The 22,039-nt window shown below is 47.5% G+C and overlaps 1 protein-coding gene across 1 annotated transcript in view; it reads right to left on the reverse strand.

Annotated features, from left to right (window-relative positions):
* LOC142257999 (NACHT, LRR and PYD domains-containing protein 12-like) overlaps window positions 1–22,039 on the reverse strand; it is a 429,738-nt gene that overhangs the window by 103,928 nt on the left and 303,771 nt on the right. The window contains exon 10 of the mRNA XM_075330377.1: window positions 10,036–10,206. Within this exon, the coding sequence (XP_075186492.1) occupies window positions 10,036–10,206 (171 nt within the window). The remainder of the gene's footprint in view (window positions 1–10,035; window positions 10,207–22,039) is intronic.

Genomic DNA, 22,039 nt, shown 5'->3' on the forward strand with positions numbered 1-22,039 from the left:
CGTCCTGTCCACGTCTCTTATACTCGCACGTCTCTGTCCTGTACACGTCTCTTATACTCGCACGTCTCCGTCCTGTACACGTCTCTTATACTCACACGTCTCCGTCCTGCACACGTCTCTTATACTCGCACATCTCCGTCCTGCACACGTCTCTTATACTCGCACATCTCCGTCCTGTACACGTCTCTTATACTCGCACATCTCCGTCCTGTACACGTCTCCTATACTCACACGTCTCCGTCCTGTACACGTCTCCTATACTCACACGTCTCCGTCCTGTACACGTCTCTTATACTCACATGTCTCCGTCCTGTACACGTCTCTTACACCCATACGTCTCCGTCCTGTAAACATCTCTTATACTCGCACGTCTCCGTCTTGTACACGTCTCTTATACTCGCACGTCTCCATCCTGTACACGTCTCTTATACTCGCACGTCTCCGTCTTGTACACATCTCTTATACTCACACGTCTCCATCCTGTACACGTCTCTTATACTCGCACGTCTCCATCCTGTACACGTCTCTTATACTCGCACGTCTCCATCCTGTACATATCTCTTATACTCACACATCTCCATCCTGTACACGTCTCTTATACTCGCACGTCTCCATCCTGTACACGTCTCTTATACTCGCACGTCTCCGTCCTGTACTCGACTCTTATACTCGCACGTCTCCGTCCTGTACACATCTCTTATACTCGCACGTCTCCGTCCTGTACACGTCTCTTATACTCGCACGTCTCCATCCTGTACACGTCTCTTATACTCGCACGTCTCCATCCTGTACTCGTCTCTTATACTCGCACGTCTCCATCCTGTACACGTCTCTTATACTCGCACGTCTCCATCCTGTACACGTCTCTTATACTCGCACGTCTCCATCCTGTACACGTCTCTTATACTCGCACGTCTCCATCCTGTACATGTCTTATACTCGCACGTCTCTGTCCTGTACACGTCTCTTATACTCGCACGTCTCCATCCTGTACACGTCTCTTATACTCGCACGTCTCCGTCTTGTACACATCTCTTATACTCACACATCTACATCCTGTACACGTCTCTTATACTCACACGTCTCTCTCCTGTACACGTCTCTTATACTCGAACGTCTCCATCCTGCACACGTCTCTTATACTCGCACATCTCCGTCCTGCACACGTCTCTTATACTCGCACATCTCCGTCCTGTACACGTCTCTTATACTCGCACATCTCCGTCCTGTACACGTCTCCTATACTCACACGTCTCCGTCCTGTACACGTCTCCTATACTCACACGTCTCCGTCCTGTACACGTCTCTTATAGTCACATGTCTCCGTCCTGTACACGTCTCTTACACCCATACGTCTCCGTCCTGTAAACATCTCTTATACTCGCACGTCTCCGTCTTGTACACGTCTCTTATACTCGCACGTCTCCATCCTGTACACGTCTCTTATACTCGCACGTCTCCGTCTTGTACACGTCTCTTATACTCACACATCTCCATCCTGTACACGTCTCTTATACTCGCACGTCTCCATCCTGTCCACGTCTCTTATACTCGCACGTCTCTGTCCTGTCCACGTCTCTTATACTCGCACGTCTCCGTCCTGTACACGTCTCTTATACTCGCACGTCTCCATCCTGTACACGGCTCTTATACTCGCACGTCTCTGACCTGTCCACGTCTCTTATACTCGCACGTCTCCGTCCTGTACACGTCTCTTATACTCGCACATCTCCGTCCTGCACATGTCTCTTATACTCGCACGTCTCCATCCTGTACACGTCTCTTATACTCGCACGTCTCTGTCCTGTCCACGTCTCTTATACTCGCACGTCTCTGTCCTGTAAACGTCTCTTATACTCGCACGTCTCTGTCCTGTAAACGTCTCTTATACTCGCACGTCTCCGTCCTGTACACGTCTCTTATACTCACACGTCTCCGTCCTGCACACGTCTCTTATACTCGCACATCTCCGTCCTGCACACGTCTCTTATACTCACACATCTCCGTCCTGTACACGTCTCTTATACTCACACGTCTCCGTCCTGCACACGTCTCTTATACTCGCACATCTCCGTCCTGTACACGCCTCTTATACTCGCACATCTCCGTCCTGTACACGTCTCCTATACTCACACGTCTCCGTCCTGTACACGTCTCCTATACTCACACGTCTCCGTCCTGTACACGTCTCTTATACTCACATGTCTCCGTCCTGTACACGTCTCTTACACCCATACGTCTCCGTCCTGTAAACATCTCTTATACTCGCACGTCTCCGTCTTGTACACGTCTCTTATACTCGCACGTCTCCATCCTGTACTCGTCTCTTATACTCGCACGTCTCCGTCTTATACACATCTCTTATACTCACACGTCTCCATCCTGTACACGTCTCTTATACTCGCACGTCTCCATCCTGTACACGTCTCTTATACTCGCACGTCTCCATTCTGTACACGTCTCTTATACTCGCACGTCTCCGTCTTGTACACGTCTCTTATACTCGCACGTCTCCATCCTGTACACGTCTCTTATACTCGCACGTCTCTGTCCTGTACTCGTCTCTTATACTCGCACGTCTCCGTCCTGTACACATCTCTTATACTCGCACGTCTCCGTCCTGTACACGTCTCTTATACTCGCACGTCTCCATCCTGTACACGTCTCTTATACTCGCACGTCTCCATCCTGTACTCGTCTCTTATACTCGCACGTCTCCATCCTGTACACGTCTCTTATACTCGCACGTCTCCATCCTGTACACGTCTCTTATACTCGCACGTCTCCATCCTGTACACGTCTCTTATACTCGCACGTCTCCATCCTGTACATGTCTTATACTCGCACGTCTCTGTCCTGTACACGTCTCTTATACTCGCACGTCTCCATCCTGTACACGTCTCTTATACTCGCACGTCTCCGTCTTGTACACATCTCTTATACTCACACATCTACATCCTGTACACGTCTTTTATACTCGCACGTCTCTCTCCTGTACACGTCTCTTATACTCGAACGTCTCCATCCTGCACACGTCTCTTATACTCGCACATCTCCGTCCTGCACACGTCTCTTATACTCGCACGTCTCCATCCTGTACACGTCTCTTATACTCACACATCTCCGTCCTGTACACGTCTCTTATACTCACACATCTCCGTCCTGTACAAATCTCTTATACTCGCACGTCTCCGTCCTGTACTCGTCTCTTATACTCGCATATCTCCATCCTGTACACGTCTCTTATACTCGCACGTCTCCATCCTGTACATATCTCTTATACTCGCACGCCTCCATCCTGTACACGTCTCTTATACTCGCACGTCTCCATCCTGTACATATCTCTTATACTCGCACGTCTCCATCCTGTACATATCTCTTATACTCACACATCTCCATCCTGTACACGTCTCTTATACTCGCACATCTCCGTCTTGTACACGTCTCTTATACTCGCACGTCTCCATCCTGTACATATCTCTTATACTCACACACACACATCTCCATCCTGTACACGTCTCTTATACTCGCACATCTCCATCCTGTACATATCTCTTATACTCGCACGTCTCCATCCTGTACACGTCTCATATACTCGCACGTCTCCGTCCTGTACACATCTCTTATACTCGCACGTCTCCGTCTTGTACACATCTCTTATACTCGCACGTCTCCGTCCTGTACACGTCTCTTAAACTCGCACGTCTCCATCCTGTACACGGCTCTTATACTCGCACGTCTCTGACCTGTCCACGTCTCTTATACTTGCACGTCTCCATCCTGTACACGTCTCTTATACTCGCACATCTCCATCCTGTACATGTCTCTTATACTCGCACGTCTCCATCCTGTACACGTCTCTTATACTCACACGTCTCCGTCCTGTACACGTCTCTTACACCCATACGTCTCCGTCCTGTAAACATCTCTTATACTCGCACGTCTCCGTCTTGTACACGTCTCTTATACTCGCACGTCTCCATCCTGTACACGTCTCTTATACTCGCACGTCTCCGTCTTGTACACATCTCTTATACTCACACGTCTCCATCCTGTACACGTCTCTTATACTCGCACGTCTCCATCCTGTACACGTCTCTTATACTCGCACGTCTCCATCCTGTACATATCTCTTATACTCACACGTCTCCATTCTGTACACGTCTCTTATACTCGCACGTCTCCGTCTTGTACACGTCTCTTATACTCGCACGTCTCCATCCTGTACACGTCTCTTATACTCGCACGTCTCTGTCCTGTACTCGTCTCTTATACTCGCACGTCTCCGTCCTGTACACGTCTCTTATACTCGCACGTCTCCGTCCTGTACACATCTCTTATACTCGCACGTCTCCGTCCTGTACACGTCTCTTATACTCGCACGTCTCCATCCTGTACACGTCTCTTATACTCGCACGTCTCCATCCTGTACTCGTCTCTTATACTCGCACGTCTCCATCCTGTACACGTCTCTTATACTCGCACGTCTCCATCCTGTACACGTCTCTTATACTCGCACGTCTCCATCCTGTACACGTCTCTTATACTCGCACGTCTCCATCCTGTACATGTCTTATACTCGCACGTCTCTGTCCTGTACACGTCTCTTATACTCGCACGTCTCCATCCTGTACACGTCTCTTATACTCGCACGTCTCCGTCTTGTACACATCTCTTATACTCACACATCTACATCCTGTACACGTCTTTTATACTCGCACGTCTCTCTCCTGTACACGTCTCTTATACTCGAACGTCTCCATCCTGCACACGTCTCTTATACTCGCACATCTCCGTCCTGCACACGTCTCTTATACTCGCACGTCTCCATCCTGTACACGTCTCTTATACTCACACATCTCCGTCCTGTACACGTCTCTTATACTCACACATCTCCGTCCTGTACAAATCTCTTATACTCGCACGTCTCCGTCCTGTACTCGTCTCTTATACTCGCATATCTCCATCCTGTACACGTCTCTTATACTCGCACGTCTCCATCCTGTACATATCTCTTATACTCGCACGCCTCCATCCTGTACACTTCTCTTATACTCGCACGTCTCCATCCTGTACATATCTCTTATACTCGCACGTCTCCATCCTGTACATATCTCTTATACTCACACATCTCCATCCTGTACACGTCTCTTATACTCGCACATCTCCGTCTTGTACACGTCTCTTATACTCGCACGTCTCCATCCTGTACATATCTCTTATACTCACACACACACATCTCCATCCTGTACACGTCTCTTATACTCGCACATCTCCATCCTGTACATATCTCTTATACTCGCACGTCTCCATCCTGTACACGTCTCATATACTCGCACGTCTCCGTCCTGTACACATCTCTTATACTCGCACGTCTCCGTCTTGTACACGTCTCTTATACTCGCACGTCTCCGTCCTGTACACGTCTCTTAAACTCGCACGTCTCCATCCTGTACACGGCTCTTATACTCGCACGTCTCTGACCTGTCCACGTCTCTTATACTTGCACGTCTCCATCCTGTACACGGCTCTTATACTCGCACGTCTCTGACCTGTCCACGTCTCTTATACTTGCACGTCTCCATCCTGTACACGTCTCTTATACTCGCACATCTCCATCCTGTACATGTCTCTTATACTCGCACGTCTCCATCCTGTACACGTCTCTTATACTCACACGTCTCCGTCCTGTACACGTCTCTTACACCCATACGTCTCCGTCCTGTAAACATCTCTTATACTCGCACGTCTCCGTCTTGTACACGTCTCTTATACTCGCACGTCTCCATCCTGTACACGTCTCTTATACTCGCACGTCTCCGTCTTGTACACATCTCTTATACTCACACGTCTCCATCCTGTACACGTCTCTTATACTCGCACGTCTCCATCCTGTACACGTCTCTTATACTCGCACGTCTCCATCCTGTACATGTCTCTTATACTCACACATCTCCATTCTGTACACGTCTCTTATACTCGCACGTCTCCGTCTTGTACACGTCTCTTATACTCGCACGTCTCCGTCCTGTACTCGTCTCTTATACTCGCACGTCTCTGTCCTGTACTCGTCTCTTATACTCGCACGTCTCCGTCCTGTACACATCTCTTATACTCGCACGTCTCCGTCCTGTACACGTCTCTTATACTCGCACGTCTCCATCCTGTACACGTCTCTTATACTCGCACGTCTCCATCCTGTACTCGTCTCTTATACTCGCACGTCTCCATCCTGTACACGTCTCTTATACTCGCACGTCTCCATCCTGTACACGTCTCTTATACTCGCACGTCTCCATCCTGTACACGTCTCTTATACTCGCACGTCTCCATCCTGTACATGTCTTATACTCGCACGTCTCTGTCCTGTACACGTCTCTTATACTCGCACGTCTCCATCCTGTACACGTCTCTTATACTCGCACGTCTCCGTCTTGTACACATCTCTTATACTCACACATCTACATCCTGTACACGTCTTTTATACTCGCACGTCTCTCTCCTGTACACGTCTCTTATACTCGAACGTCTCCATCCTGCACACGTCTCTTATACTCGCACATCTCCGTCCTGCACACGTCTCTTATACTCGCACGTCTCCATCCTGTACACGTCTCTTATACTCGCACATCTCCGTCCTGTACACGTCTCCTATACTCACACGTCTCCGTCCTGTACACGTCTCCTATACTCACACGTCTCCGTCCTGTACACGTCTCTTATACTCACATGTCTCCGTCCTGTACACGTCTCTTACACCCATACGTCTCCGTCCTGTAAACATCTCTTATACTCGCACGTCTCCGTCTTGTACACGTCTCTTATACTCGCACGTCTCCATCCTGTACACGTCTCTTATACTCGCACGTCTCCGTCTTGTACACATCTCTTATACTCACACGTCTCCATCCTGTACACGTCTCTTCTACTCGCACGTCTCCATCCTGTACACGTCTCTTATACTCGCACGTCTCCATCCTGTACACGTCTCTTATACTCACACATCTCCATTCTGTACACGTCTCTTATACTCGCACGTCTCCGTCTTGTACACGTCTCTTATACTCGCACGTCTCCATCCTGTACACGTCTCTTATACTCGCACGTCTCCATCCTGAACACGTCTCTTATACTCACACATCTCCGTCCTGTACACGTCTCTTATACTCACACATCTCCGTCCTGTACAAATCTCTTATACGCGCACGTCTCCGTCCTGTACTCGTCTCTTATACTCGCACGTCTCCATCCTGTACATATCTCTTATACTCGCACGCCTCCATCCTGTACACGTCTCTTATACTCGCACATCTCCATCCTGTACATATCTCTTATACTCGCACATCTCCGTCTTGTACACGTCTCTTATACTCGCACGTCTCCATCCTGTACATATCTCTTATACTCACACACACACATCTCCATCCTGTACACGTCTCTTATACTCGCACATCTCTATCCTGTACATATCTCTTATACTCGCACGTCTCCATCCTGCACACGTCTCATATACTCGCACGTCTCCGTCCTGTACACATCTCTTATACTCGCACATCTCCGTCCTGCACACGTCTCTTATACTCGCACATCTCCGTCCTGTACACGTCTCTTATACTCGCACGTCTCCGTCCTGTACACGTCTCCTATACTCACACGTCTCCGTCCTGTACACGTCTCTTATACTCGCACGTCTCTGTCCTGTCCACGTCTCTTATACTCACACGTCTCTGTTCTGTACACGTCTCTTATACTCACACATCTCCATCCTGTACACGTCTCTTACACTCGCACGTCTCCATCCTGTACACATCTCTTATACTCGCACGTCTCCGTCCTGTACACGTCTCTTATACTCGCATGTCTCCATCCTGTACACGTCTTTTATACTCACACATCTCCGTCCTGTACACGTCTGTTATACTCGCACGTCTCCGTCCGGCACATGTCTCTTATACTCGCACGTCTCCATCCTGTACACGTCTCTTATACTCGCACGTCTCTGTCCTGTCCACGTCTCTTATACTCGCACGTCTCTGTCCTGTACACGTCTCTTATACTCGCACGTCTCCGTCCTGTACACGTCTCTTATACTCACACGTCTCCGTCCTGCACACGTCTCTTATACTCGCACATCTCCGTCCTGCACACGTCTCTTATACTCGCACATCTCCGTCCTGTACACGTCTCTTATACTCGCACATCTCCGTCCTGTACACGTCTCCTATACTCACACGTCTCCGTCCTGTACACGTCTCCTATACTCACACGTCTCCGTCCTGTACACGTCTCTTATACTCACATGTCTCCGTCCTGTACACGTCTCTTATACTCGCACGTCTCCATCCTGTACATATCTCTTATACTCACACATCTCCATTCTGTACACGTCTCTTATACTCGCACGTCTCCGTCTTGTACACGTCTCTTATACTCGCACGTCTCCATCCTGTACACGTCTCTTATACTCGCACGTCTCCATCCTGAACACGTCTCTTATACTCACACATCTCCGTCCTGTACACGTCTGTTATACTCACACATCTCCGTCCTGTACAAATCTCTTATACGCGCACGTCTCCGTCCTGTACTCGTCTCTTATACTCGCACGTCTCCATCCTGTACATATCTCTTATACTCGCACGCCTCCATCCTGTACACGTCTCTTATACTCGCACATCTCCATCCTGTACATATCTCTTATACTCGCACATCTCCGTCTTGTACACGTCTCTTATACTCGCACGTCTCCATCCTGTACATATCTCTTATACTCACACACACACATCTCCATCCTGTACACGTCTCTTATACTCGCACATCTCCATCCTGTACATATCTCTTATACTCGCACGTCTCCATCCTGTACACGTCTCATATACTCGCACGTCTCCGTCCTGTACACATCTCTTATACTCGCACATCTCCGTCCTGCACACGTCTCTTATACTCGCACATCTCCGTCCTGTACACGTCTCTTATACTCGCACGTCTCCGTCCTGTACACGTCTCCTATACTCACACGTCTCCGTCCTGTACACGTCTCTTATACTCACATGTCTCCATCCTGTACACGTCTCTTATACTCGCACGTCTCTGTCCTGTCCACGTCTCTTATACTCACACGTCTCTGTTCTGTACACGTCTCTTATACTCACACGTCTCCGTCCTGTACACGTCTCTTATACTCACACGTCTCCGTCCTGCACACGTCTCTTATACTCGCACATCTCCGTCCTGCACACGTCTCTTATACTCGCACATCTCCGTCCTGTACACGTCTCTTATACTCGCACATCTCCGTCCTGTACACGTCTCCTATACTCACACGTCTCCGTCCTGTACACGTCTCTTATACTCACATGTCTCCGTCCTGTACACGTCTCTTACACCCATACGTCTCCGTCCTGTAAACATCTCTTATACTCGCACGTCTCCGTCTTGTACACGTCTCTTATACTCGCACGTCTCCATCCTGTACACGTCTCTTATACTCGCACGTCTCCATCCTGTACACGTCTCTTATACTCGCACGTCTCCATTCTATACACGTCTCTTATACTCGCACGTCTCCGTCTTGTACACGTCTATTATACTCGCACGTCTCCATCCTGTACACGTCTCTTATACTCGCACGTCTCCGTCCTGTACTCGTCTCTTATACTCGCACGTCTCCGTCCTGTACACATCTCTTATACTCGCACGTCTCCGTCCTGTACACGTCTCTTATACTCGCACGTCTCCATCCTGTACTCGTCTCTTATACTCGCACGTCTCCATCCTGTACACGTCTCTTATACTCGCACGTCTCCATCCTGTACACGTCTCTTATACTCGCACGTCTCCATCCTGTACACGTTTCTTATACTCGCACGTCTCCATCCTGTACATGTCTTATACTCGCACGTCTCCATCCTGTACACGTTTCTTATACTCGCACGTCTCCATTCTGTACATGTCTTATACTCGCACGTCTCCATCCTGTACACGTCTCTTATACTCGCACGTCTCCGTCTTGTACACATCTCTTATACTCACCGTAATTCTTCTATCCTGCAGTCTGGACTGGACAGAGCCTCCATCAAGTCACTGAAGTATGGACCAAACAGATGGTTATCAGACAGCCTAAGTATCTTCAGGGACCAGTTATTCCTTATTACAGATGCCAGCTGGGTGCAGGCCGTGTCTGGTAGACTAGTACAACCTAATCTGTTAGAATACAAAGATGAGATGTGGATTAGATGCTACAAAGTTTTTGTGTAAAATCTAATGCTGAGAATATGGAGAGAAGAATCACTTAGGAGCAAAATCCATAAATGTCATCACTAGAAGCCGTCAATTGTGTGTGGATGATGTGAGGAATAAGGGGACATCTACGTAGAGTAAAGCCTGGGTTCTGTCACCCTTATTCCTCAGTCACAGCAAATGTTAGAGATAATTGTGTAAATTTATCTCAGCTCATTCACACAGTCATAATAAGGACACGTTTTATTATGTGTATTAGGTTTAGAAGCTTAGTGACTGTGTAGTGTCTCACTGGTCAGCACTCACTGGTCTGCACTCACTGGTCTGCACTCACTGGTCAGCACTCACTGGTCAGCACTCACTGGGTCTTCACTCACTGGGTCTTCACTCACTGGTCAGCACTCACTGGTCTGCACTCACTCGTCTGCACTCACTCGTCTGCACTCACTCGTCTGCACTCACTCGTCTGCACTCAGTCAGTAATCACTTGTAAGCACTCCCTAATTAGTATTATTCTATTTTGGTGATGGGATCCTAATTCAGTCAAACATCTGTATGGAGTTTCTATTTTCTCCCATGTAAACATATTGACAAGGAATATAGATTGGGAGCGCTACCACAATAAGTGATAATAATGTTTGTAAAATAGTGTGAAATATGTTGAAGTGATATGTAGAAAATGTACAAGGGTCTGAGTATCTATATTATAAGGTCAGGCAGCAAATTACAGAATATTTATAGAAGAGTAAAACCTCCTTCATGGACACATTATGTTAGTATTTTATACAGTGTGTCCACCCATATCCTGTCCACCGCCATTAACTTGAGAACGGCGGCAGCTATAGGCATAGAAGTGGTGTCTAGGTATAGTAAAGTAGCCATGCGCTATGCAATACACCTGCTGTTTGATGTGACCTCACAGAAAGAAGTCCAATGGGGTCAGGTCAGGTGACCGTGGAGGCCACTCTACGCAGCCACCATAGCCAATGACTTGTAGGAAGGTCTCCATGAGGTATCGCTTCACGTCCGCAGCCTTGTGAGTTTTACACATTCTAATCATAGCATTTCTGTATGCAAGGTGTTGATTCGTATTGAATTGATGATGCCCTGCAACTTTGTAATTCACTTTCTTTCTCTATCTCATTCCGTTTCGAGATAAAAATGCCAACTCCGTTGTTTTCCACCAGGTGGCGCTATAGGTAGTTTCATTGCGTAGCACATGGCTACTTTACTATACCTAGACACCACTTCTATGCCTATAGCTGTCGCCGTTCTCAAGTTAATGGCGGTGGACAGGATATGGGTGGACACACTGTATATTGTGATGGAAGTACTCACACTGCTTGCTTCTCAGCTGCATTGAGGTAGGCACAGGAGGTACTTTGAATAAAACATCTAGGCTGCTTTATTTATTCTCCATAAAGCATGCCACCGGTACTTTCCCAAAAAGTGACAATTCAGTGACAGTCCAGTAAGTCCCAGCATAGAGACTTATCACAAGAGGTCTTCTTACCTCCGCACACTGACCCCGGTCAGTATATCCAGCCCCCTCTCAGAAGTTAGTTCATGGAGAGATCAAAACACCTCCACACACAGACTCTGTCAGTGTAAAGCTCCTCTCAAACAGGCACACACTGCCATGTGCCAAACATCAGTCTCCATTTTACAAAACCTGAGACACACCCATGGGCAGAGATATGTGGATAGCCAGACACGCTCACCTCTCCAGCTATCCGTCAAACCTGTCCCTAGAACGCCCTAATAAGCTTTGTGCCACTACAAGTATTAGAGCAGATAATCAGGTTTCCACCACTTTCAGGATACATACCCTCTGGCATGTTACACACCTCCCCCCTTTGTCTAAAGTCATGGGGCTTCACACCTTTCTTTACCAAACCAGGGAGAACTCTCTGGTAACTTTGAGCTTCCGCTCTTTAAACTCAGTCTGTCACTCTCATTAGACCTTTTTGGAAAGTGATGCTCTCTCTGACTCAGACATCACACCTATTGGGTAAGCACATTTGTTAGACCCTCTTCTCATAGACTATCTCCTAGGTACTGCCTAGTCGATCTCTGGTTTATCTATTACTTTATAGGAGACACTTTCTGGGTCCTTTACCAATGAGCTAATAGAAGATTTGCCTCTTGTTGATCCTCTGCATTCTCTTTTTGCAGACCTACTATGGTCTTGTCTCTGAGGCCATCTTCAGTTGTCTCTCTGGCCGTGAATTGCTCCATAAGTCACTCAATTAATTCTTTCCTTTGGAGTCATTTTCAGGGGGCTCGGATGACTCAGCATTTGTACCATAGCCCGATGTTTCATTGGGTCCCCTATGACCTCGACTCCTATCTCAGCAGGACCTGCTTCCCTTGACATGCAAGGAAATACCATCCTTAAATGTGAAGCACCCCACAGGGCCAGGGGTAGTACTCGTTAGCAGGCTGGTGTAGGTCAGGGATGTCACAGGTGGCCTTGCCCGGTTTCGTGGCCCCGAGGATGTCACAAAGGAGGGAGATGGGAAGAAGGCGGGTGATAAAGGAGATGATGGAGAACAATGAAGGGTGTTGAGGATGCTGGGAGTGGATGAAAGTGGTGGAGATGGTAGGGAGGAAGGTGACGGTGGGAGATGATGGGAGTGATAGGTGGTTGATGGTGGGAATAGTAGTAGGCTTTTCGTGACGCCACCTGTGGTATGCGGCCAGGGATTGGCCACCGCTGCTGTCGCTGTGCTCTGGGGCTGATTGTATCGCAGCCAGGATGGTTCTGCTCCCCACAGGTGGAGCGGGCCCCGGGGAAGATGATGAGAGTAGTAGTAGTAGTAGTAGTAGTAGTAGCATGGGTCGACAATGCCGGCAATAAGACGCTGAGTCAGCAGGTGCGGATTACAGTTCCAGTGCTCTCCTCAGAGTACCGGTCACCGCCGTGATGGGCCCCAGCTGATCTCGGACCCGTTGGAGGTCAATCCAGTGCGGTGGTCTGTGGGCCCTTCTTTTTTACGCTTGTAGTGTGAATCCCTGTGGCCTGAAGCTATTTGGGGATCCCTGTTCTTGTAAAGTTAGTTCCTGTCCCATATACAGGTGCCGCGAGTTGGTAATGGGACCAGACCTAGCTCACGGCTCCTGGACCCTATGTGGCACTGTGCTCCAGGAACTGTTGGGGCCAGGGAGATGTAAAATCCCCTTGTCCTGCATATTATGGTGATACAACGTGAAGTATGTTCCACCCTAGAGCTCTGCACCCTTAATTGTGCTGGCCCCAAGGGAGCAATGAAGCTCTGCCCTCGGTGACCGTGTAAACTCCTACGTCCCACAGGAGCCGGTCGGGAAACCCGTCTGCTCCTGTCCTCTCCTGCTGGAAAACTTTCATTAACTGTTGTATGGCTCCTAACTCCCTCTGGTGGCTGCTCCTCCCATCCCTGGTTCCCACCAATAGTGGATTGGGGTCTCATGTGTAGTGGCATGTAGTAGACCCAACCACGGTGGCAACCACTTTTAACCCAAACCTAGTCCGGTCCACAGTAAAGGAGGTGCAAATAACTGCATGTATGATTTGGTGTATGATGGAACCGCTACCGACCTCCTCTGGATCCTGGTTGAGTACCGCACTTTAATTGAGGTGCAGTACCCTGTGGCGACTGAAGCCTCAGGGGCGCCACAAATGCATCATACTTCTCTTTCTCTGGGTCCCAGCCTAAAAGCAGTCACCAACTTGACACCGTTGTTCCTTAATCTTTCATCCTTCCAGTTTAACTGCTTTATCTCTTCTAGGTATGCAATACAATATTCTAGAAGCACCCAGACATTTTCAACACTTTCCTTCATTCTCACAAAGACAAATGGAACCATGCCATCTCCATGGTGTATCTTGGCTTCATTATGCCTTCCAATTCTCACGCTCACCAATCTGGTCTTATCCATGAATTGTCGGATGATTTTTCCCAACCATTTTCCCAACAATATTTCTAAGGTAATAAATATAGAAAACAACAGTGAAACTGTATGCATAATGTGGCACCCCTGACCTCGTCAGGCACCACTGAGTACTGCACCCATGCTGGGTGAGTGCAAACAGGTAATCCTAAAGGCTGGAATAGGGTGTGTACGCACAGACACATAGCAACCAGGTCTCCCACACTCTTGAGGGGACCCCTGGGCAGACTCAGGAGGGGGCATCCCTCCACATCCAAGCAAGGGGTGTAGTGGAGGGGCTGGAAGCTGGGTTGCAGTGGCAGGCAGAATAGGAGGAGGAGCAAGTTAGTCTGGAGTAGTGTACAGATGTTGCTGCTAGAGGCAGCCGTACAGCCACGCTAGTCAGACCCTGCACGTGTGGTGGCCATTAGCGGGGGAGAACGGTCCCCAGAAGTTGGACAGAAAGACGCTGAGGAAGCCAGTTGGTCAGGAAGACACTGAGAAAGTCAGCTGGTCGTGTATAGAGACTTCTGGTGGCTGGGAATGCGCGGAGCAGGTCCCTAGAGCCAGACATCCATTTAGTGGTCTGCTAAACCTGCCGGTGGGGTGGACCACAAGTCCCACACCAACCAAACAGAGTCCGAGCATCAGCAGCCACGAGGGGGCCCATGGGGAGGATAGAGCCTGGAGCCATCCACCTTGGTCCACGCTGCCAGCAAGCGGGCCAGAAGGGGGAGAGGGGGCAGTTGCAACTTCCCTGGATGAATCCCACGGTACTTTAAGTCAGAGGTTGTCCGAAACAAGAAGTGCTAGGAAGGCGAGTTAACGGCTACCCTTAGACCAGCCTGAAGGATACCTGGTTCCACCTGGTGTATCTCAGTATCACCCGGATTACCTCACACCACCAGCTGAACGTGAGTAAACAAGTTGAAAGACACTTTGGACTGAGTTCTTCTGTGACCTGTTGTTCTACACACATACACCTGAGCCCCTGGGGCCAGCTTCACTCTCGGGAGGCCACACCATCCGACTGCAGATTCCATCAGCCCCAGACACTTGTTAAACTGCAGTGGCGGTCACCTATAACCCTGACCGCAAATGGAGAGTGGCATCACGACTCAGAAGTAAATAACCTAATAGGTCTAACACTGTAAATCTGATTACCACCTTCAACGAACAATGGAAAGATCTGTATGGGATATTAAAGCAGAATTGGGACATTCTACTCAGTGACCAAAGACTACATGTCCACATCTCCCCGAGACCAAGATTGGTGGCCCGTAGAGCAAGAAACATGAAGGACCTTCTTACTCGGAGTCACATTATACGACCTACGCAAAAGGTGGGTAGAGGCTTTACCCTACGTGGCACGTATCCTTGTGGATCTTGTTCAGTTTGTCCCTTTATGATCGCTGCGGACATGTTGTCGATTTCGATCTACCCTTTTAACATCAAGAGCAATCGTTATTTCAATTGCCGTACGCGCAATCTAATTTATGATCTTGTCTGTGGCTGCCCAAAGTTGTATGTTGGGCAGACAACACAAGAACTACGTTGCAGGGTACAACAACATGTGTCCAATATTTCCATGGCGAGGGCCGATAAAACTAAGGGCAAACCCATTAGTTCTGTTGCAAAACGCATTTCATGGACCACCATGCGGGGCGACTCACTAGCATGAGAGTAATAGTGGTGGATTCTGTCATTTCTATCTTCAGAGGTGGGGATATTGGCAAAATGCTGTTACGTCGTGAATCCAAGTGGATTTACGACCTACAGAGCCTAACCCCTCATGGGATGAATGAGGAGCTTTTATTTACAGGTTTTTATAAGGATAAATGAACTAATTTTTCATCTTCCCTCTTCTCCCTATCTCTCCACTCCCGTTACGTCTTTTCCCTCTATAGGCCATTCAACTTTGTTGGGACTCCTCTCTTGTGCCATGAAGATGAGTGGGATAGAAGAAGTGGAAATATCTATGAAACCTTCTCCATAAAGGGCTTTTTTCATATTGAATACGGTGGGTCGACAAGCCTGGATATTCTAGCCTCTGTACCCGCCTCTCTTGATTGTATAGAAGAACTTTTTGCCTGATTAAAGTGTGTTATTGATATATGCGATTTTGTTATGAATTTGGGTTACACATCACCTTGGTACATTGTATAGAAAATTGTGTCTATGCTCTGAGCCACTGCCTTGGCTTATGTATATATATTTCCGTGAGCGTGTTTCTTTGTTTTATAAATGTACATGCTTATTTAAAAACATGGGACTTCCCACACATAGACTGAGTAATAGGCAGACTTATTTTATATTTTTTCTTTTCTTCTCTACTTCATTTGTTTTGCAAACCTTTTATATGTATACAGACGCAGTCTAACATCTCTGTTGGACTTGGTTGGGTTATGCATTGGTAAAAATCAAACGCTTCCTCTCGCCTCCCCCCTTTTTTTTTTTCCCCACCTCTCCCTCCTCATCTCCCCCCCCCCTCTTGCATTGGGTGTATAAGGCTGGAAAATTGGGCCTGTCGCTATAATAATATTCGGGACATGCTCCTCCCTTGAATAGATAGGTATATGTTGCCAGGCTTATATGTAAAATAACACTTTATTATCAATTTCAGTAGATGTGGTAATAATTTAGTGTCTATTGTGGTGTTGGCTCTTAACTGCGTCTATTCTTGCATTTTCTTTGTCCAAAATTGAAAAATGTAAAACAAGATTTGGTATGTTAGTTTTAAGCAAATGCTATGTGATTGTCTAGCCTGCAGGGATATACTAAACATGAACTAGAAGATACGTGCTGCCTATTTTGTTACAAAGTGTGGAGATACCTATCAACTGCGCCTGCGTTTGCAACGCAATGGTTCCATGACGGACGGCTGTAGCCTTCTGCGCCTGTGCAGTGTTAGGCCCCTTTCACACGTCAGTGATTCTGGGACGTTTGTGCTTTTTTTTAAACGTACCAGAATCACTGACATCCGCAGACCCATTATAATGAATGGGTCTGCTCACATGTCAGTGGTTTTTCACTAACCAGGTCTCCGTGCGGCGTACCCGCGTGTGCGTGATTGCCGCACGGAGACATGTCCATTTTTTTCTGGCATCACTGATGTCCCACGGACCACGCAGTGGTGTGGTCCGTGAAAAACGTGCCAGAAAAAAACGTGCTTCTAAAATAAAAAGTATTTTAACTCATCCGGCTCTATCGACGCTCTGTGCAGCCTGTGCTGCTTGCTGCTTGTGAGCCGGCTCATTATTATCGCGCATATTCATGATGCACGACACAGCCGACCCGGAAGCAGCTGATGCGGGGGTCAGCGCCGGCCGGATGCTGCACCGCCGGGAGCGTTCAGCACCATGGAGATCAGGAGCGGGCGCAGGTGAGTTAATCTTTATGTGCAATCACGGACCACGGAGAACGGAAGCCGGATTGCACTTAGACAACCCACGTGTGCCGTGATTCACGGCACACGGAGGGACATGGGCATGTTTTACACGTCAGTGAAGAACGTCAGTGTTTTTCACTGACGTGTGAAACGGGTCTTAGGCCCGTTTCACACGTCAGTGAAAAACACTGACGTTTTTCACTGGCGTGTAAAACACGCACATGTTCCTCCATGTGCCGTGAATCACGGCACACGTGGGTTGTCTAAGTGCAATCCGGGCTCCGTTCTCCGTGGCCCGTGATTGCACTTAGTAATCAACTCACCTGCGCCCGCTCCCGCTCTCCATGGTGCTGATCGCTCCTGCGGTGCAGCATCCGGCCGGCGGTGACCCCCGCAGCAGCTGCTTCCGCATCGGCTGTGTCGTGCATCATGAATATGCGCGACAGTAATGAGCCGGCTCAGAAGCAACAATTCTGGGCGGCTGCTGACTGATATTGTTAGGGTGGGGGGCTCCCCATAACGTGGAGCTCCCCATCCTGAGAATACCAGCCTTCAGCCGTATGGCTTTATCTGGCTGGCATTAAAATTGGGGGGGAACGCACGCCGTTTTTTTTTAATAATTTATTTATTTATTTTACTGCACAGTATAGACACGCCCACCGGCTGCTGTGATTGGGTGCAGTGAGGCACCTGTCACTCAGTGTGGGGGCGTGTCTCACTGCAACCAATCATAGGCGCCGGTGGGCGGGGAAAGCAGGGAATAGGAGATTGTTTAATGAGCGGCCGGCTTTTTCAAAATAGTAAAAGCCGCCGCAGCAGTGTGAATGCCGTGCAGCGCCGCGCCGGGGATCGAGGAACGGTGAGTATGAGAGAGGGGGGAAAACTTCAGTCACTCGGGGGATTAGCGGTCACCGGTGAATCCTTCACAGGTGACCGCTAATCAGTACTCGACACAGACAGAGCCGCGGTATGAGGATGAAGTCGGGTGAAGTTCACCCGAGTTCATTCTCATCGCGCAACTCTGTCTGCTGTCAGCCGATATTTATAAACGACATTGTGCATCACACACACGGACATTCCACACGGACATTCCACGTACACATACACGTTAATTCCACACGCACACACGGACGTTCTACACACAAACACGGCTAGCATACGCAATTCACACAGGTGCCACACGGACCATAAAAACGGACACAAAAACGGGACACGGACTCGAAAAACGGCCCGTAACACACGTGCGTGTTTTTCACGGACGTGTGAAGGGGGCCTAAAAAAAAGCACAATCGTACCAGAATCACTGACGTGTAAAAGGGGCCTTATACTGGGTACGGTGGGAGTACATATGGGCAAATAATCACAGAGCACTGCTCAGGGATCTCCTGCTAGGAACACAACTGTTTTTTATCGGTCTCAGGTGAGGAGTGTAGACTCTATTGCATAGGCTGTATTTAAGCAACCAGATGGAGCACAGAGTTACTCATTACTTTTTTGCCCTTGAGAAAGTCACCAAGTGTGACGACACGCGTTGGGTGGGTAAGGTGATTCCCTGGACCTTCAAACAGCTTTGTGCTTTACGTTATCCTGCTTTAACCCCTTGGACTTTGGTGCATAGACACACGAGTTGAGCCAAAGACCTGTCCCACTTGATGCAGGCTATTTTCTGCACTCATTTTCCCAGCCCAGGGCCAGGGATTATCAGGCTGCAGCTCTGGGAATTGTGGTGCTCAGGTTCAACCTGGGGTTATGCTAGTTGAGATATTGGGGTTTCCATCATTTCTTTGCACAGGGCTGCTTTGTCTAAGTATCAGGGTCTATTATGACTGCATTATAAGCTGTTGCTGGGTTTAATATGTATTATAATTACTTGTGAAGCGCTATAGCACATTCTCTGCTATGTTGCAACATCATGTGCTTTGAAAATGTAACTAACTTCTGATCTGTATATTACACCAGCTAGCTTGGTTAGAATCTTGGTCCATTTTATATAGGGAATCACATGGTCTCTTTTTTTGTATGTTTTTAAAATTTGTCTATGGTTGTTGTGATACCTTTTGGTGTTGTGTGACACAAATGTGTTCTGATGTTCTCTGATATATAATAAATTTTTGATTAATTATATATATATATATATATATATATATATATATATATAGATATATATAGTGATCCCTCAATTTTTTTTGGCACTTCTTTCCTCTTTATTAAACGACTCAGAAGTAAATAACCTGACATACCTGTTGCCAGAGAAGATCCCAAAGAATAGTCCCTGCGGCGTCCCTGGAGGTGGAGCAGTGTCCCTGGGGCGACCGCCGCAGCGGTGTGTGACTCAATAGCAATCATCCTCATAAAGTGATTTCAAATGTATACGTATTGAATCTCTACATACTCTGCATATAATCAATGGACATACTATTTAAAGGTTAAATCAAACCGAAAAGCGACCATGCTTCCAAAAAATATATTATAGTTTATTAATTCATAAATTACAAACACCAGGTGGGTGGGTCAAAGATACTAGTCATAAGAGAGGTGATACATGTACTGATAACAGGGGGGGCAAGAGTTTATACAAATTGTCTCCGCGGGTAGGAATTATACAATGTGTGTAATTTAACATGAATACTGTGCCAAACCACACAAATAACTTCATACCCATATACTGTATGAATCTATATATTCATATGCATAGATATACAGATTCATACAGTATAAGGGCATGAAGTTATTTGTGTGATTTAGCACAGTATTCATTTTAAATTACTGTACACATGTATCACCTCTTTTGTGACTGGTATCCACCTTGGCGATGCTGCAGCCAGTCTTGGCCTGGCTGCTGTATGTTTATGGGTCTGGCACTTCTGGGTCACATGTCCATGATGTGGCGGTGCCTAGCCCATGACGCGGCAGTCAGCCTGTGGTTGGCATGGTGATGCATGCGTCACTATATGGCTCACCACAATGGGATTACACACAGTATATATTCCCGCCTGTTGCTATACAAAGCCATGCCCCAGACGAAGGCTTATAGCCTTATACTGTCGAAATGTACATCAGGTCTGAAACACACGTGCGTGTCTTGCGGTCCGTTTTTCAGGTCCATGTTCCGTTTTAGATGTCATATTCTCTGGTACATGTGACATCAGTGTGATGGCGTATGCTTACCGTGCGTGCGTGTTGAATGTGCATGTATGCGTGAGATACGTACGTGTCATGTCCGTGTGTCTTGAGCCGTTTCACCAATAAAAAAAACAACGCACGGAAAACACACATCTGTGTCACGTACGTGCAGACACGGACCCATTGACTTTAGCGGGTCAGTCTCTACGTGATGCTGGTTGAAACGCGGACATGTCATCCGCGTTAAACGTACAAACCACACGGACACACGTTCCGTGTGGCTTTACATGTATGTGCCTGTTACCATAGGGTGACTTTGGTGCACGTGTGTTCGTGCCGCTGGTACGTGTAAAAAAGTCCCAAACACGTACCGGCGGCACGGATATGTGTTGTAGGCCTCAGGCACAGTGCGCCAGGATTGATCTCCACTTGATCCACCAACATAGTGCTAACCACAGGTAATCCCACTGTATGATTTTTAGTTTGGTTTTGTCCGTGTATTTTGACACTATAAATTTGTCTTACATACTTATTGCAATTCATGGTGAAGCCACACCACCTAGTGGCATAGAAATGTATTACCATTGTTTGCATGGGTAATATGCAATCTGATGCAAGTTATATATTCCATTTATCTAATCATGTATACTAGATGGTATGTTAATTGTATAGTGATTAGACATTTATTTTTACTGTAGGACTACACTACAGTTGCACAATTCTGGTATCTTTTCAATCTTTGACCCACCCACCTGGTGTTTCTAAATTATGAATTAACAAACTATGATATATTACAGTTCTTGGACGCATGGTCACTTTTCTTTGTTAATTTCTCAAGATTTCTGGGGACCTGGATGAAATCTTCCACAAGTTTCAATAAATTCCGGTCTCTCCTCACAGCTTCTAGTTTCTCCATAAATTCGACATGTTCCCTTATCGTCTTGGAATTGGATTGCTGTGATACCCGGGAATTTTCTGACTCACTGAATGTTACTTCTGAGTGTACGTATGTTGAGCCCAATTACATCTCTTCTCACTATCATAACGTCCTGCATTCAGCTGCTTCATATGCTTTAAGTGCTGGCGGCTTTTTCATTCCTTAACATGACCATCAGCTTTGACTGAACACAGCAAAGGTGCATGTTACTCAGGCTAGCAATCTGCTTCACTGTGGCTTCACTTGCCTACAGTATACTCAGTTGATTTGTCTGAGGTAAAGTACATTGTACACACTCCTACGGCTTTCTTGAATCCTTCACTGGCACAAGCTTCCCTCAAGCCGACGGGCACATCCATCATGCACTTAATGACCAGACAGATTTCTTTACCTTCATAGCCATTGGACAGTTCCTTGAATGTTTCAAACCCATCTTTTAC

This window comes from Anomaloglossus baeobatrachus, chromosome 12 (genome assembly GCF_048569485.1).
Source record: "Anomaloglossus baeobatrachus isolate aAnoBae1 chromosome 12, aAnoBae1.hap1, whole genome shotgun sequence".
NCBI classification, from domain to species: domain Eukaryota; kingdom Metazoa; phylum Chordata; class Amphibia; order Anura; family Aromobatidae; genus Anomaloglossus; species Anomaloglossus baeobatrachus.